Source organism: Drosophila kikkawai, chromosome X (genome assembly GCF_030179895.1).
Source record: "Drosophila kikkawai strain 14028-0561.14 chromosome X, DkikHiC1v2, whole genome shotgun sequence".
NCBI classification, from domain to species: Eukaryota; Metazoa; Arthropoda; class Insecta; order Diptera; family Drosophilidae; genus Drosophila; species Drosophila kikkawai.
In genome coordinates, this window is record NC_091733.1 from 27,405,913 (window position 1) to 27,425,083 (window position 19,171).

Genomic DNA, 19,171 nt, shown 5'->3' on the forward strand with positions numbered 1-19,171 from the left:
GATTTTCTATAAAATTAAATGTTCTCAATTTTTGAAATTTAAATTATTATTTATAATTATTCTTTTAATAAATTATTAAAAATACTCTGAATTATTTTATTTATTTAAAAATATTATTTAAAGACACACAAATATTTTCACAATTATTTTGGTTAACACAGGCACGGTGGAATATTTTTATGCAATATTTGTAGAATTTTTTCCACTATTTTTGTACTGATTTTGTACTAACAAATATGCTTTGATATTAATATTTCTAAATCTTTGTAAATATTAAAAACCTCCCCCTTATTGCGGACCTGGTCATAACAGCCCTCGTTGACGTAATCGCTTTTCTTGCCTCCTCTTCTTTTTGCGTACCACCGTATTGGTCTTTTTGGCGTTTGTTTTGTTTATGAGGCTCTTCTAGGCGCACAGTGGTTGTGAAGTGATTTTCACAGGGCTATAATTATTAATTTTAAAGTTATGTTTTCTTAGCACTCAATTTGTAACTCAGATATTAATTATATTTATTTAAAAATGTTTGTTTTTTCAGTTTCTATTTTAAGGAATTATCTTGCACTGTTTTTCTTACATTTTTCATTTAAGCTTTAATGACAGTTTCTATGCTTGGTGCACATTTTGATTTATTGATTTGGTAAACATGTTTTTCAAAAGCAATCAACCTGCTGTTTTTCCCCTATTTATACTACACATTGATTTTTCCAAGCTAACCACTGTGGGCCAATTATGCGTGTTTCATGTTTGAAAGGTGACTTTTATAAAGGTATTTCTACTATTTCTCTCCCCCCCCAGCCTGGTTAAACACAAAACACCCCGAAAGCTTTCTTCGTCTAGTCCAGCGAATACAAAATCGGACCCACAACAATGTGCGGTATGTAAATATATCGAAAACCGAAAACCGAAAACCTGAAACCAGATGCCAATGACAAAAGCACCGGATTGGGGAGAACAATAGTGACACAAATTGGACGAGGCAAAAAAAAAAAACATATATATACATATAAAACGGGAGACAGAGACTGGGGGCTTTATCAATCACGACTTTCACCGAAAATAGCCAAACGAAGGAAAATAAGCCTCACGCTCAGATGATGCAATTGCCCACTGTGCTCTTAAATGTTTTACACACTTGTCGCGGGCTGTTTATCAATGCCCACCGCTGTTGTTTTTTGTTGTTTTTTTTATTGTTATCGCTGTTATTTTTGTTTTTGCTGCCGCTCATATCACCAGTGTCATGTGTGTGTGTAAGGTGTGTGTAAACGCACAACTGCAGTCAAAATTGTAGCTAATCTGGCACTGATTAAGCACTTGGGAATTATAAAGGAAATTGGGAACTCAAAAGTTGCACAAAAACTAAGGGTATATCAATAGGAGCCTTTTGTTTTTTTTTTTAGGTTTCAAAATGTTTATATATATGATAAATATATGGTCTCTTATAAAAAAAAAATAAAATTTAAATTCTTTACAATACATATTTAACATTTTATAACAATTCACTTTTATATATTTGTAGGTTTTCATTAATAAGTAAAACTTTCGTTTAAAAAAATTAGTCACTTATTTTTTAAATATTTCAAACTTGTAAAAATAATATTTAATGTTTTTTTACGGAATCTATTTTTAATAAATTTATATTTCTATTATTATTTTAACCTCGTCTGTGCCCATTATTGTTATTTTTCGGGACACCTTATGTATTTTATATATTTATAAATATTTTTTATATTATATATTTATTGTTCCATTATTATTTTAATACAATTTAAGTATTTTTATATTTATAAAACTTTTTTTTTATTTTATTTATTTATTGTTTCACTATCATTTTAACCCCTGCTGTGCCCCTTTTGGTGGGTCGTTGATTTTGTATCTCTGCAACAGACCCAATTACGAGTGCATTACTCACTGCGGCGATAGCGATACACTATTGATATTGCCGCGGCAGATGCAACGTCAATTGGCAGTGCAACTGTGCAACACACAACGACACACAGAAATTGCAGCTGCAATCGTCACGTACGCGGCTTAATTAAATGCGCTCGGCACTCGCGCACGGCACACCACGACGCATCGCAACAAAATCAAAATCAACAAGAAATTAACAAAAAGCGACGGTGAGCAGCAGCGAAAGGGACGGCGGTTGACAGGCGACTAAAATACTAAAATAAAGCCAAGCGACTAACTACTACTCTGGCCTGGCCAAGTGGCACACACACGAACGAAGGCACACGGCAACCGAAAAATAAACAAAAAATCAACAGAAACCAAAAACCGACAAACCAAAAAACCAAAAACCGAAAAATCCAAGCAAAACAATACCGAATGGGAATAGGAATACGAATGCGAATGCCATAGAAATGGTAATGGAAATAGATGTAACCAAAAAGCTAAAGAAATACCGGCCGCACCTCTGCCGCCGTCGCAGTCGCTGCCTCAGTCGACGCCAGGCGGCCCACGCAAACGTAAAACGGAAAGGGAGAGACCCCAAAAAGTGGTAACACAGACATTAGGCCAACTTTTGTGATACCTAACAATGGTAACAACATGGGTAGACTATCACTTTTAAAGAGAGTTTTTTAAAATATTCATAAAAATAATTAAATATTAGAGATCAGGAATATATATCCATATAGATCGGTATATTTATAGAGAAAATAAATCACTGAATGGGAGAAACACTTAATACCCGGTTCGTAATAATAGAGATAGTCGTCATTATCCCTGTTTGCAGCTAGAACCAGTTGGGAATCATAGTGCAACGTGTTGGCATTTTTGCTAATAAGAATGTAGTTAGCATTTGTCATTGTTTTTATATTATTTTTTATTAATGTGCCATTATTCCAGATATGTTGCAGAAAAATACATTTCTTTTTTGTTTATATGAATATAATACATTTAAGAAATTGCTAAATATTGAAATATTCATGGTTATATTGCATTGCACTCTACTATCTGGTTATCTGTTATCATTTACGTCTTGGTGGTTATTTGCAATTGAATTTAATTTAAAAATATGATAGGGAAATACACAGTGATGATAATACAATGAAACGTCATTCAAATAGTACAGAGAGCTGGCACATGAGTTCATAAATTAGTTAATCTTTCTGGGGAACTTTTTAATCAGCGCCCAAGTGAGTCACACTGAGGCAAATGGGTGGCCCTCCAGCTGATATGCCTCACGTGTGAATAGGGCATATTAAACGCCACTCGAATGAGTTTTGAATAATATTTACATTTATTCACATGAGTGCGAGTCTCACTGAGCGAGTGTGAGTGGGTAATTTGTGTGCAGAGCGAAAAATTTTGAATATTAAATATAACATTTTGTGATTTATTTTTAATTAGTTTGGAATTTAATTTGAAAAGGGTTTCTTTTTGAAATTTTTTAAAATTTAATTTCTAAAAACAGAAATCTGAAAATAAAAAAGAATAGTATATATTTTTCTCACTGTGCAGCGGAGGTGGCCAAAAACGCGAGCGAGTTGCGTTGTTAATGTGCGCAAAACAATGCCGAAACTTTTGGGGGATGGGCAACTTGGGGGACTGAGGATCGTCTCAGCGAAATATAAATGACGAAATTATAGCAGCAACAACTAGTTATAAACAATGCACATTAAATGCCAGCAGAGGCATAAGAAGCCAGTCGACAGACAATCGTTTCGTATGTCGACTTCAGAAGCAACCTGAAGAAGCGCTCGTGAGTTTTGCGTTCAGGTTCAGAAGATTTGGCAAGCTGGATAGTACACAAAAAAAAAGTCAAGTGAAACCGGAGATCTAATCAATGGAAAATCCAGTATATTATGTAAACTATAACTTTATAGTTTCAAGTACTACGCTTATGGGTCTTAAGAGACCTATTAAAAATGACTCAGTCAACTTGGCTTGAAGAGATCACGCATTTAAAGAATGAATAGGGTTCACTGATAAGTTATGTAATGACAAGAAATTGGGGGTATTTTTTATATTAAAATATTAATTATAAAAATAGAATACAAAAGGAATTTGTTTAGCTAAGGGCATAAGATCGGAACAGAAAAAAATAAGTAGTATATAATTTTTGGGAGAGACCCAGACTTCATCTTCATCTCATAGACTATCCCTCTTAAAATTCGATTTTTTAATATTATATTATAAAATATAATAAAATAAAGATATATCAGGAATCAGGAATATTCATCCCCAAATTCACAAAGAAAATAAATTACTGAATAGAAAAACTCCCAACACTCGTCCTCATCAGTACTGACTTCACCTAGTTGCAGCCAGAACCAGTTGAGAATCATAGGGCAACGTAAGCGGCAAGTTTATTCTTTTAGGTGATATAAAATTTTCATATAAATTTAATTTTAATAATTATTATTATAATTATTATTATTATTGTGCTTCAATAAAGTTGCTGCCTCTACTCAGATTTATTTTTTATAGTATTAAAATATTATTACTTAATTCATTTCAACAAATTTAGACTCTTTGGTATCGAGCTTACAATGTTTTCAAAAGGAATTTATCAAGCTAATGGCATACGATCGGAAGAGAAAATAATATTTAGTATAGCATATTTTTAGTTATACATACACAGACTATAGAAAACCGTTGAATTAGATAACGACGACAAGGGCACGTTTGCGATCCTGATAACCATCCTAGACGGCGCTTTCCAGAATGCTCACCGAGGAGGAGGTACGCAGCTCGCATAGCTCCTGCATGAGATCCCGAAAGAGCATCGGGTTCACATTGACACTGACCTTCATCAGGAGGAACCAGTCACCGATGGTCAGGTCCCGCAAAGCGCGCTGCACATGCCGCATGCTCATGAACCGCAACTGGCTGCGAATCATCTGTTCGCGCAGGTAACTGCTCAGGATCATGGCCAGCCGACAGAGCAGATTCAGGCCGGACATCAGGGCCATCAGCAGGAACCAGGCCCACAGGAACACGAAGATCTTCTCGTTCAGGATATTCAGCGGCAAGATGCACAGGTTGTCCATGATGGTGGCCGTGCCACTGGCTCCGAACTTTAGCACCTCGCATTTGGCGATTTTCGGGAAGACGCTCGATGAGATGCGATTCCAGTGGTCCCAGTCGTACAACGGTATAGTGGCCAGGGCTTGGAGGTACTTGGTCCAGAAACCGTTGAGAAAAACTTCCAGGACTATTATGTTCACTATCTGCAGGTTGGCAAAGGCCGTCATTAGCTGGGTTTTGGTGGTTTTTAAACAGAAAAGCCTTCCAAGAAGATGATTTTTTCGGGGTATTGTTGAAAATTGGAATACGTTGGCCATCATTAACTGGTTTAAGCTGAATTTTGTTAGCAGAAAACCCTTCTAAAAAGATGATTTCTTGGGGTTGTGTTGTGTTGTTAGCTAGTGTTTTTGTTATTGAAAAATTGAAATACATTGCTGGACTGTCGCTGTTGTTGAAGTGTGTCTTTAAATTTGTTGTTGAAAGTATGCCGGTTGCTGCCCGGGTGTCCTACTCACACTGATTAAGAAATTGAGGACCTCGCAGAAGACATACTTGGCCATGTAGCTCAGGTGCATGTCCTCGTAATCGGTGGTGAAGTACTTCACCAGCAGGCGCAGCCTTGTGTTGTAAGTCTCCTCGGAGAGCAAAGCCTCGCCAACCTCCGAACAGAGTTGCTTCAGTCGCTGACCCTCCCACACCTTCCACAGGCACGAGGGGAAGTAAAAGACGAACGCCTGGAAGAGCAGCAGGATGATGACCCACTGGTAATAGCGCAGATACACCCGCTGCGACTGACCACGGATTTCGGGGCCCACGCCCTCGGCTATCGACATGGCCCGGGCATACGCCTCGTCGTAATCCCCCAGCCGGCGGAGGCTTGATCGCTGGTAGGAGGAGCGATAACGGCTGCGGGAATTGACCTTCAACTGGGATTTGTTGGCTACCACCTGGTCGGGATAGGGTGGCGGGAGGGGAAGCTCGTTGTAATTGTCCAGCCTGAGGATGTAGGTGCCCATGGTCCAGCAGTAGGATTGCACATACTCGATGTTCTTCTCCTCGGTGATGCACTGAATCGGATCCCCAAAGTACTGACGCGCCGACAGGAGCAGGGAGCATGTAAGCAGAATCACCACCGTGCATTTAGAGTGGATGGTGAAGACGGCGTCGTAGATGCGAATCGATTTAAACTGCAGATATTTGGACAGCGGCTTTACCGCCGAATACATTTCTTCTGCCTCCGGAAAGAGTTCTTCGAAGACTGCTTCCAATTCTCACCGCTCCGTTCCGCTCCACCTTGGAGCGCTATCCTCGTCTGCGTGCCTGTCCGCCTCCCAGTTCTAGTCCACGTCCACGTCCACCACGTCGTCCTCGAACCCCGCCTTGTCCTCGTTCCAGCCTGCTGAGTAGCTTGCTTGTGTTGGGTCCTTGGATCGCTTCTAAAGCTCAGATGCAATTGCCGCCGGCCTAGGATGGTAGCCAGTTCAGAGTTCAGATCGTCGCTTGGCTTAACATATTTTTTTGTGCGTGCCGTCATTATTACCTACTTATTTTTTTACCTCATTTCTCTCTCTCTCTGAGATCTGTCACTGTCAGACACAACAAAAGACAGCTACAAAATCACTCAGCCAGGCATGAAAAGTCAATCGAAAATCTTTGAAATTATAAAGTTAATGAGAGTTGTTGCCTACTTTTGGGCATTTGAAATAAAACCAATACTTCAGCTTTGCTTCGATCACATTGCCTTTTTTATTTATTTATTATTTTATTATTCTTAACCACATCTAGATCCTGATCTAGAGAAAAATAATAATCATTATTCTCGCGATGCAGCGCTTCAGCCTTGGCTCTCGGGGTCAGCTCATCGTCGCTCCATTTCGTCAGTCCAAGTTCAGGAATCCAATTATCGAAGGTATCTGCAATTAGGCAAAAGGTGTGTGCACAGGGCTAATTACCATAAATCAAATAAATTTATAACGCGACCTTCAGGGTCCAAATAACTTGGCATCACCTTTTTTGTTCACAAAAAAATAACAATAATTGGTGAAGAGATGTACCCAAGGTGGTGGGTTTTTGTATATTAAAAAAAATGTTGAAAACTTGAAAAAAAATATTAAAATAAATGTTGATATTTTTAAAAATATATTTACAACTTGAAAAAAATATTTATGTAAATATATATAACTAAAAGAATAGAAAATAAATTATTTATTTATTAATTTTGCTCTTAATTTCATATCGAAAATATCATAATAATTAATCGCATTGAAAATTAAAATATTAATATTATCGAAAATATTCTAAAAAAAATTTAACTTAATTTATTTTATTTTCGATAATATTTTAAAATTAAATTATAATTTAATTTATCAATTTTTTTTTATTTATATATCATTTTATAGTTTTGATGTTTAACAGAATTTATTGACCAACACTAACAAAAAATTCATATATTCTGACATTCAAATTTGCTTAACGTTTCTCTTGAATTCCATTTTATATTTTTTTTAATAAATAAATATTTAAATTTAATATATAAAACCAAGACTTATTAATAAGCTAAGATACCACAATATAAAACTATATCTCATATGCATTTTTCAAGCCATCAATTAATTTTCAAGTGTATAAACTTAATTAGGAAGTGGCAAATTAAGACTAAAGCTAAATAAAAAAAAAAAACAATATTTATTTGCCATCAATTTCCTGGCAGCGGTGCTCTTTGTCCAAGTCTCTAAGTACTTGTGCAAAACAAAACTCCAACACCTCCACTTCCATGGAGCTTGAAGCTTCGGCAAAGCAAAGAAGATGAAAATCAACCATAAACTGGCGGTGTTCCCTGAACTTGACCTCCATGGTGGGAGCCACCACTGAAAGCCACTCGAAAAACCAACACGAACACGTCACGATCGCTGATCGAGCGGCGGAGCACCAAATTGAGCGTTAAGAGCTTCTCGTTTGGCTTCCTTTTGTAATTTCAATACTTATTAATTCTTCTTGTGTTCTTTTTTTTGTTGTATTTTTTTATGTCTGGCCCCAATGAGTTGGCAGGTTTTTCTTCTTTATTTTGTTGTCCAAATTAAAAATTCAGCAAGAAGTATGCGGAAGTCGAAGAGGTATCTGGTGGATACGACTAAGCTTTTGAATTTATTTTTAGAACTAATTCTAAAGTATATATACTTTATAATAAACTATTTATTTAATTTAATTTTATAATTTTTGATATATCTTAGCTGCTCTTTGTCTCCATCTGATTCTGACTTGTCATTTTCCCATTCTAATTCCAAATCCGAGACATCATTGTAGTCATCGTCATCGTTCCGCAACGCTGAGCTCAGTAATAATTAAGATACTGGAGCGCTAAAGGCACAGATACTCGTACTGTAAGATACTTGTACTCTGAGCTACTACTCGTACTGCCAGATACTAGCTTCTACACAGTCTTGATATTCCTTGGCTAGTTAGTAGTAGCCACTACTGTACCATATCTGTTTCTATATCTCTTGAAACTACAATTGTTTATTATTCACGAGAATGGCAGGAGGCGGTAGAGCCTTAGGACCATATCTCAATGTCCCCCACAACATATGCTGGCCATTATTTTTATTTTTGTTTTTCAGCTGGTCAAATCATTTAGGCACAGTGAAAAATATTTAAATAAATAATTAGAATATTTAATTCAAGATTTAATTCAACAAAATATAATAAATAAATATTTAAAGTTAAGAGTAATAATTTTGTAGGCTCGTTAAAAGTCCTTTAAATATATTTAAATTTATTTAAATTAAATATAAAATATTATTAAATAATTAAATGTATTTTAATTAAATATAAAATATTAAAAAAAAATAATTAACATTTTTAACTATTAAAAGTTATAATTTTAGGCTCTTTAAAACCAGTTTAAATTTATTTAAATTTATTTGAATTAAATATAAAATATTGAAATAATAAATTAAAATATTGAACTACAAATTTAATTCAATTAAATAGAATAAATAAATAATTTTAAGTTAAAATTAATAATTTGTAGGCTCATTGAAACCCCTTTAAATATATTTAAATTTATTTTAAATTAAATTAAAATTTATTTTATCATTTTCCCCCTGTTAGTCTGGTCTTTCAGTGTTGTCCCGATTGCCACATCCACCTGGCCAGGTGTTTTGTGGCCGGAATTGCCTGGGCTAGTTTGCAGAAGGAAAGTGAAAGATCTTGGATATGGCAGACCGAATCAGAGATCAGTGGAACCCAATTAACCCCAAAAAAAAAAACTAAAAAACTAAAGCCAATAATCGTTGCTGCCCCTTAAAATATGCACACGATATAAAGCTAGCTTCACTATTATTATTTATATTTATATTATTTTTATTTTTATTTTTATTTGTAATTTTTAGCTTAATTTTAAGACAAGTGCAACCTTCATTTGGCAAACGCTAATAAAGCTAATTGTCTAAATAAAAACAAAATAAATTGGATCAACAAAAGCTCTGTCTGAAAGAGCTAATTAGCAACACGCTTCTATTAGGTAACACACTTTCTATTAATATAAAGTAAATAAATAATTATATAAAGAATTGAATGAATTTAAATATTTTGAAATCTAATTTTGGCTCTAATACATATTCAAAATCCAAATGTGGTTCAAGGTTCAGTTTAGTTCGTTGAGGTGAGAGGTGAAGTTCACCTTGGCTAACCTTTGCTACCTCAAAGTGCAGTCCAGTTACACATACGATATTTGGCTTTATAATTATATATAAATATACATAACATATATATACTTGCTCAATTAGCAAACGATGCTGTAAGCAAACTCAAAACTCAAACGGGAAATCACTGAGAAGTACGATGGCCCTTTTTGGCTGGTAACTGGTTTCACTTCCGCGCTAAACAAATTTGATTTATTTTATTTATTTATTATTTCCCGCTCTCTATTCAAGATGAATTATGTTGGCTATGGCCCCCAAAAACCTTGACCATGCCCCAAAGTCACCACATCAGTGTGGAAACCCCTTCTCATACACTAATTAGCGATCCAACAGATCAATGCTAACACCATTGGATGGATGCTACTCTGCACGCTGCATGATTAGCGAATTTCGATCAAAATTTTAACTATAAAACAAGAAAATTGGTAGAAATTGGCCTGAAGTTTTATTAAATACAGATTTTATGGTCTAAATATTCTGTATAAATAATTATTAATTAATTTTAAAGAATTCCTAGGAATATAATATAATATAAGTTAAGTATATCTTTAAAAAAATGTGTGAGAAATATTTTAAATTTCTTTCTAGAGCTTGAATAATAAATAAACATTTTGTACATCATCTCATTTATCACCCAAATGCTAAGATATCCATTTTCAGCTTTTAAACAAATTATTTTTAGTGATAAATGCTAAGTAAAGTTTATTAAACCACAAGATGAGTCTAAGAAATTTGTTTAAATTTCAATAACTTGTGCTACAGTATTTATTTTTTATTAAACCATTATTATAAAAAAGAAAAATAATTATAAATAATGGCTTTGAGAGTATTTTTAACACTATTAAATGCCAAGTGAAGTTTATTGAAGTCGAAAAAAATTATTAAAAATTTTATAAGTGTACTCTCTTAATTTTTTATTAAAAAATAATTAGATATAAAGTAACTGATTTTAAAAGCGTTAAAAAAAATATATAATTGTTAACCTAAAATATTAAGTAAAGTTTATTAAACCACAAGAACAGTTAAAAAAAAACTTAATTATTATTGAAACTCCAATAACTTAAACTCCAGCAATTTTTTTAATTATCAAAAATTTCTTTTTTAATAAAAAAAATACTTGAAATAAAAAATATAAAGGATAAAGCCTTTTAATAATATTTTTAACACTCTTAAATGTCAAGTAAAGTTTAGAAAAAATGTGTAAAAACTATCAAAGCTGATACCCTAAATATAATAATAAAATAATAATTATAATAATACTATTATTTTACAGAATAAATTATAATTATAAACTATTCTTTATCATAACTAATTTAAATTTAAATTTATTTAAGCTCCCCTCCAGTTTAGTCTTTAGTCTAGAATTTTTTTGTATACCAGCAGCATAAATTTATGTTTTAATTACACACGTTCTTCCGTCCCCTTAACTCACCTTGGTGGTTATATCGTCCTCGGGTTCCTCTTGGGGCGGGGCCATGCTGAGGCTGGGATCTGCTCGGTTCCTTGGGTTAATTGCAAACTATGATGATCTGCACCAACAGTCCATAAATTGTCATTTCTTCTCAGAGAAAAACTCGCAAACTCAAACAACAAATAAACAAAAAAAAAAAAAACAGGTGGAAAAAAAAGTGATGTGTGTTGTTTCTAGGTTCGCGCTTGATCTAGCAAATTGTTGGGGATTTTATTGGCCAGGTAAACAACCGCCTCGTTTGGCGCTCCGTTTGCGACTGACTCCGACTTGCGATATTATCGATAAAGTCGCCAAGTTGAGCGCTTATAGCCGCTTTTGGCCAATAACTGGTTCTGGGTTATGAGTTCTCGGTTCTCGGTGCTCGGTTCTCGGTACTCGGTTCTTAGTTCTCTGTTTTGCAGTTCTCTGTTCTCTGTCTTCGGGCTACTTGGTCTTCAGAAGAATCAAAATGAATTGGACCCCCACCAGCCCACCTGGCGTGACGTCACGTGAACTTGCCGCTTGAACTTTGAGTTGAAGGCCAAACCTGAGTCAGAGTTTAAATGGAAATTCAATGAAAATTAAATGTCTAGCTCAGTCATTTTATTATGATGTATATTTTATTTTTAAAAGCTTTTCCACCTGCAACTCAGAAACTGCAACTGGAGTCGCCCTTGAAATGCTAGCAAACCGCTTCGAATGGTTTTATATATTTTTCTCTTTTATTGTTGTTGTTTTTTATTGTTTGTCTTAGTTAGTTAATACCTGTCGGTCTGGTTAAGCTAATAAAGCCAACTTTTATTAAAGCTTATCATAGTTATATTTGCAATGAAGCCCCAATTGGTCTCTAACGAATTTTAATTGACTTTTGCTTGGGTGTAATTAACGCATTATTTTTGGAAAAATCTATAAAGTGTAACGAGTGATCTATAAAATTTTATTTTAACTTGGGATTAAAGAGAATTATTAAGTATTTTTTTTTTTATAAATTTGTTTGTTTTTTCAATTTTTTAATTTTATTATAAATTCAAAAAAAAATATATAAAATCCCATTTATTTTTAAATAAATTTTATTTTTATAAATTTAAAAATTAATGAATACATTTATAAAATCTCATTTATTTTTAAATAAATTTTATTTTTATAAATTAGAAATAATAAATATATAAAATTACATTTATTTTTTAATTTATAAAAATAAAATTGTTTAAATATATATATAAAAAAATATATATATATGAAAAAAGTTAAAAATTAATTAAAGTATATATTGTAAAATATATATATATATGTATTACAAATATTATAATAAATATTTATAAACATTTTATTATTTATATATTTTTTTCAATTTATTTATATATTTTTTTATATATTTATAATAATTGTATAATTCATATAAATAAACATTTTTCGCCTAAAAGAGCCTACACTTTAATGGGAAAATCATTTTGACAATTTGGTTTGATTCCGTTGCGCCTACACTTGAGGCTTTTGAGTCTTAGATTTCCAATTCGACTTTGGCTTTTGAGTGATTCAACGGGTTCTCGGCTTTAAATCGAAGCTGGCCATGTTTCTAGTGCACGCTGGTTTTAAGTTCATTGCAAACACGAATGGTGACCAACCAAAATTGGGAGGAGACACAGCCACCGGCTCAGAGTCACAGTCATAGTCCAATAATTATCAAAATGTAAGTTGAGTGTAATTAAAAGCAAATCGTTCCAAGGTTAGCCACACACACACACACACACAGACTGGCTAGTAATCCGACTGGCAGCCATATAAATAATGAATACGTATCTTTGATTAAACATTTTCGGGCGCCGAAAGTGCTTAACTTAACTTTTATAAATAATAAATCTGAGGAAACTCCACTTTGATGGCTGTCAGGTTCAAGCCAACTGAGAATTATAATTAGTTAGCATTCAACTTGGATGGATGGAGTTTAAAGCTGCATTTCGGCTATCAACTTTAAAGCCATGTTCGCGGCGAGGAGATTAGAATGGAGTTTGTACGTCACCGAAACCGGGGGTATATAATTTAAAATGTATTCTTGAAGAGTTTCTTACATATTATTGGTTAAGAAATAACTTTTAAAAGAGTTCAAAGGGATATTTTTAAGTAATATCATTTTTTTTTATAAATTTTGAAGGGTTTTTTTACATTTTTTATAATTTTTACAAGAGTTCAAAGTTCAAAGGAATATTTTTAATAAATTTAATTTTTTTTAATAAGTTTTTAAAGAGTTTCTTAAATTTTTTTCGCTCAGATATAAGTTTTAGAAGAGTTCAAAGGGATATTTTTAATTTATTTAAATTTTTTAATAAATATATATGATATTTCTTGGCCAAGAAAACCTACGATATTTGCATTTTATGATCTTAAATCAACTTTTTTTTTTTAAATACATTTTTTACAAATTAAATTTAAAAAGAAAGCCTCTAAAATAGAAGAAAGCAAAGGTTAAAATACTCACCGAAGCTTCTTGAGGAATTTAAAACCTCTCCAAACTCTGCCAAAACGAAGAATTCCAATCTCTTCCCATTACACCCAGCAAAGAGTCGCTCGTTGTCCACTTCCTTCCACAGTTCGTTTACTTAGCACAGGAATCAATCGACATTTAGATTTGTTTACAAAATATAAGTATGTACAAAACACAAGATAAGCAAGGAAGAGGGGAGGGGGAAATGGCAACAAAAACAAAAAACGGACAATGGAGGACACTCAATATGGTTCCAAATGCTAGGTCAGAGAGTTTTTAATGCAAAGTATAAAAAAAATTCAATTACAACTAGGTTTGAGCCACGCGAGGAACTGCCGGAGCAGGAGGACTGGTATCTAACTGATCTCGTACTGATATGCATCGTCCGAGTCCTCGCCGCTTGAGAGATCTCGCTTCCGGCGACGCTGCTCCCGCTTGCTTAGCTTTTTAGTGGCAGGCGCCGCAGCTGCTGGTGCTTCTGCCGGCGGCGGCGGCGGCTCGTCCTCTGGCAGCACCTCCTCAACGGCGGTCACATCGTCGCCTGTTGCCTCGTTGGCCTCCTCCTCGGCCCGCTTCTGCGTCTTGACCAGCTCGCAGAGATACTTGTAGCGCACCAGGCACTCTTCCTTCGTCTTCTCTGGCACACTGTTGGCAATCTTTTGCCAGCGATCGCCGCCAGCCGTCTTCCGGTACTTGACGATGGCCGCCTCAAGAGCCCGCTGCTGCTCCTGCGTCCAGTTGGTTTCCGGGATGAGCATGCTCTTCTCCCCGGAGGCGGTAGTAGCGGCGGCGGCAGATGTTGCCGCCGTTGCCGCAGACTTTTTGACCTTTTCTTTGCGCTGCGCCTGCTGGGACTCCTGGACGAGAGTCTCGGCCACGCTGTCCGTTTGGCCGGGTATTCGGTAGCCATTTTCCTTCATTTTGGCCGCCATAAAGGTGACCTCCTGAACACTACGATTCATGGACTCGGCAATGGTGTTCCAGCGGCTACCAGCTCCGCCGGGATACTTCTTAACTAGGCGAATTAGCTCGGTGAGATCCTCGTCTGTCCAGAAGCCACCACTCACAGAGCTCTGTAAGATCGAAATTGTGTAGAATTTTCACAAAAAAACCAAGAAAGAACCCAGGAAAGATACCTTTTGAGAAGCGGGACGCACAGCATCGTCGTCGGTCATCTCGCGGGCCTGGATTTGCGAATAGCCGCGCAGTTCCTCCTCGGTTTTCTCCGGAGCCTTGGTGTTCTGCTTGCGCTTTCGCAGGTTCTCCTTGTGCTCCTTGCGCAGGCGTGCCTGCTCCTCGGCCTCCCGTTCCAGTTCCTCTTGGCGTCGGGCGGCCTCCAGTTCCCTGCAAATTAAACATTAGAAACTGTTTTTTTCCTTGTCTCCCTTCCCCGAAACTCACTGCCTGCGCTTCTCCAGCGCCAGCTCCTTCAGCTCGTTGGCCTTGCTGAAACCATTCTTGATGGTCCGCGGCAGGTTCCATAGCGCCAGCGGTATCTGGATGGGCAGTGTGTTGAGCAGCGAGGGCATCGGTATTTCGCTGAGTATCACGTCCATGTCAATGTTCTTGTTTTTCTTCTGCAACTTCTTCAGCTTGGTGCCGAACACCTGCTCGGCGGTGTACTTCTTTTCGAGGTAGGCGGCCCAGGCGAACAGGTACTGGCCCACGGTGGTGATTAGGAACAGGATAAAGGCGCCCTCGTAGAGGCCAATCTTGCGCATGCGACGGTAGTAGTACAGCGCCGACTTCCAGTTGGGCATGCCCTCCTTTAGCACCCGGTCGTACTTCTCACGTCGCGACGGATCCTTGAGGACCTCGTATATGGAGACGAGGTTGCGAAACTGGATATTGGCATCCTCGGCGGGATTCTTGTCCGGATGCAGGACAATCGATAGTGTGCGAAAGGCGCGCTTCACCTCTGCCCCGGTGGCTGTCTGGTTAATGCCCATGAATTCGTAGAAGTTGCGATTCACCTCCTCGACCAAATCGAAGATCTCCAGCTCCTCCGAGTGCCAGGCGTGGGCTCTGCCGCTCCACAGCAGCAGGCTGCCTAGCAGCGTGCACCACACAGCTTCCACTCGCATCGCAGCCCCTTGTCCCGGTCGGAAATCCAAGTCGAAATTCCAAATTTTATGCGGCAGAGAGACCCACGCACGCACAAACACGCACACACACGCACACACAAGCTCACACGGCACACGGACACACCAGCTGGCAAGTGGCAACGTCAGCAGGCGAAAGGGGATGGCGTTGCCAGATGAGTGCCGCTAGTTTAGCGGGAAAATAGCCAAGACATTGGAAAATAGCCAAAAATGTATATATATTATAATTTAATATATACATATGTATTTTTTAATTTAATAATTTATAATTCAGATTGCAACAATTATTCTCTGTACATGTATAACTTTGTAATTGATTATATTCTCATCCAAAAAAATTCTAAAAGTATTGAGCTAACTTCTAACCTTCTTATACAATTTAAAGGATATATTTTCTAAAATATTGGGAAAATACCACATTTTTTTACAACATATTGTAATTATTTTTATTTAATTTATATTTAATAACAAGCATGGTGCCTCGAGTTTAGCGAGAAAATATTATTTCTATTAATATAAAAATTATTATTCCTTGTTAATTTAATAATTTATAATTCCATTTGCAATAATAATTCCCTGTACTATGTTGTTGTTTATTTTCTCATACATAATTTTGATTTACAAGAAAAAAAATATTCAGCTAACTTCCAAGTGACTTCTAAACTTCTTATACAATTTCAAGAATATTTTCAAAATATTTGGAAAATACTAAAAACAGCGTTTGAAAAACTACGCTACTCCCGTAGTATTTCGTTTTGCTATTGCTACCGCTCTCGCTATGACGAGAGCCGTAGCAGAGCCGTAGCAGAAGATCGGCAAAGCATATGCTCTGCTCTGCTCGTAGTTTTCTCGGATCAAAAACTACGGCTATAGCTATAGCAAAAAATAAATAGCAGTGCTCTGCGTAGCCGTAGCAAAAAATTGAGAGCGAGATGAGAGCAGAGCAAAAGGAGTTTCGTCGTATGCTACCTGCTGTCGCGTGCCCCTGTTTCTCTCTCCTTCTGTCCTCCTGTGTTTTGTTTTTGTTTTCTGCTGCAGCGACAGCAGGTAGCATATGACGAAACTCCTTTTGCTCTGCTCTCATCTCGCTCCCAATTTTTTGCTACGGCTACGCAGAGCAACTGCTTTGAATTTTTTGCTATAGCTATAGCGTAATTTTTGATCCGAGAAAACTACGAGCAGAGCAGAGCATAGGCTTTGCCGATCTTCTGCTACGGCTCTGCTACGGCTCTCGTCAAAGCGAGAGCTGTAGCAATAGCAAAACGAAATACTACGGGAGTAGCGTAGTTTTTCAAACGCTGATTGATTCTTAATAGTCAAAGTTAAAAATATTTTTTTAATTTTTATTTTTTTAATTCTCTTGAAATATAATTTATTTTTTCAAGTGCATCCACCGGCATCGATGCCATAGAGTGACCATACGTACAGAGGTTTTTTCGAACGGGCAAACAACGGTCACACTGGAAAAAAAGCAACTCAAGAATCAGAATTGCGAATTGCCATTTGTGATTTTGGGTCAAATCAACAGACAATGAAGCTGCTTCCATTGCTCTGGCTGCTGTGCGGCCTGCTCCTGGTAGTCGCCGACCAGGATCCACCGGTTGCCTCGGCCCCCAAGGCTCCCATTGCTGGCAATGGCACTGTTGCGACATTGGGAAATGCCACTTCGCCTGCTGCTGGCGCAACAGGAACTCCCATAGCAGCAGGAGCGCCTGCAGATAAGGCTCAGACCAACAACAACCAATCGCCGCCCAAGGCTACCCAAGTTGAGCAGCAGCAGCCCAAGGAAGCCACTAAGACCTCGCCAGCGCCGGAGAATGTGGGGAAGAACAGGAAGCGCACGGATACGGACACCCCCAAGGCCGCAGGAAACGCCCCAGTAGCTGCCTCGACTCCCAAGCCTGCCGCAGTGGAGACGAAGGCCAGCACACCTGCTGCAGCAGCAGCCCCAGCATCAACAGCATCTTCCTCCAAGCCAAAAGCAATCGAAAACTCTCCAACGGTCACCAAACCCGCGACGGCGGCCAAACCGACTGCCGGATCAGCCATTGTGTCGGAGGGCCAATCAATGAAGGATGTCACCAAGGCGAACAATGCAACCACCCACTCAGGCAGCACCAGCACCACGACTTCCACTTCCAAGACCACCATTAAGACAACCGCAAAGCCCACTAAGCCACCTGTGGTCTTCAGCATGGGCACTCACGGCGAGTGGGAGAAGGAACAGGAACAGGAGAAGGGAAAGCCCGGTGACAAGCCGCCATTGCCCAAGCCCGTCTCCACTCTAGCCGAGCCAATGGTGGTGCCCCAGGTGCAGGAATTAACCGGAACCCTAGCTGATCGCGGCGACACCAGCTACGTGGTGCCAATTGTGACGGTGCTGCTGACAGTACCCCTGGCCATTGGCGTGGGGACCATCATGTATCGCCGCTTCCGTGACATGTGGAGTACCCGGCACTATCGTCGCATGGACTTCCTGGTGGACGGCATGTACAACGACTGACGAAGGCGAAGTCAGACAGGCAAGAGCAGCGCCGGCGGCTCCTCTTCTGCGCCAGCAATGCCACGAATTTGTTAACCCCCTGCGAGGAGTTTCAGCCATCTGATAATTAGTTGTTAAAGTTGTACGTTGACTTGATGCTTGCATCAAAGATGCAAGATCTCTTGATGGGACGCACGAAAGAGTGAGAGTGAGAGGAGAACTAGGATATTGCTCAGTCAATTAAAAAAGGAGAAACGAAACGAGGATAATATTCGGCTAAATTGTAGCGTGGCTGGGGGGGAATCCCCCCTCTCCAAGCGGCCAAATTGAAAGTGAAACTGATTTTAAAAAGCAAAAATTGAGATGTCAAGAATTTTATTTTAATTTTTTTTGTGTGCGTACGTTTTAAGCATTTCTTACCGATAAGAGAGCGCAGACATACATTTGTATATGTATCTGCTCAGAAAGAGACTATTGCATTAATATACACCAGCTATTGTATATTGTATATTGGAAGCTGCGACCAAATTGTATCGAACTATCATCCATCAAGCGCAATTAGCAATCACTCATTCAGTCTAGGATCTTAACATTAACCGAAAAGTGCCTTACGAAGCATCTATATATATGTATACACTCTCTGCTACAACTCCAAGGCGACAGGACTTTCTTTCGAGATGAATTCCACGCATTTACTTAACTCAAAAAAAAAAAAAAAAAAAAACAAAGCAGCAGCAGAAACCAAAACAAAAACACAACTCAACTCACAAGCAATCGGCCTGAAACAAGCAAAATTTATTGCATTACGATATATAATATATTTAGTATATACATATATTTTTTGTTGTTATCAAATGTAACAATTACAATAAAGCGAAAGGCAGTCAAATCAAATTTCAAGCGAACCGTGCTATGGTGTTTTGTGTTTATTTCAACAGAAATATATAGGTACTTGCTTTTCGCAAGAACATTGGTCTTATT

The 19,171-nt window shown here is 37.4% G+C and overlaps 3 protein-coding genes across 4 annotated transcripts; 1 reads left to right on the top strand and 2 right to left on the bottom strand.

The window, feature by feature from the left end:
- Positions 1-4,394: 4,394 nt before the first annotated feature.
- On the bottom strand, positions 4,395-6,574 carry Inx5 (Innexin 5). 2 transcript variants are annotated; one of them, XM_041775121.2, is made up of 3 exons: positions 6,512-6,574; positions 5,487-6,435; positions 4,395-5,174 (listed from the first exon to the last, which is right to left on the bottom strand). In XM_041775121.2, exons 2-3 carry the CDS (start codon positions 6,195-6,197, stop codon positions 4,650-4,652), a joined length of 1,236 nt encoding a protein of 411 aa, XP_041631055.1. In that variant the 5' UTR covers positions 6,198-6,435; positions 6,512-6,574; the 3' UTR covers positions 4,395-4,649. The 2 variants fall into 2 exon arrangements, with proteins under 2 accessions (XP_041631055.1, XP_070144568.1); XM_070288467.1 differs by having other exon boundaries at positions 5,487-6,553.
- Positions 6,575-12,711: 6,137 nt separating this feature from the next.
- Positions 12,712-18,918, top strand: LOC108085233 (uncharacterized protein C11orf24). The gene is made up of 2 exons (XM_017181773.3): positions 12,712-12,814; positions 17,094-18,918. The coding sequence occupies exon 2, from the start codon at positions 17,240-17,242 to the stop codon at positions 18,209-18,211; it is 972 nt and encodes a 323-aa protein (XP_017037262.1). The 5' UTR covers positions 12,712-12,814; positions 17,094-17,239; the 3' UTR covers positions 18,212-18,918.
- Positions 13,858-15,826, bottom strand: LOC108085231 (uncharacterized protein F54F2.9). The gene is made up of 3 exons (XM_017181770.3): positions 15,008-15,826; positions 14,743-14,950; positions 13,858-14,679 (listed from the first exon to the last, which is right to left on the bottom strand). The coding sequence occupies exons 1-3, from the start codon at positions 15,688-15,690 to the stop codon at positions 13,963-13,965; spliced, it is 1,608 nt and encodes a 535-aa protein (XP_017037259.1). The 5' UTR covers positions 15,691-15,826; the 3' UTR covers positions 13,858-13,962.
- Positions 18,919-19,171: the final 253 nt, after the last annotated feature.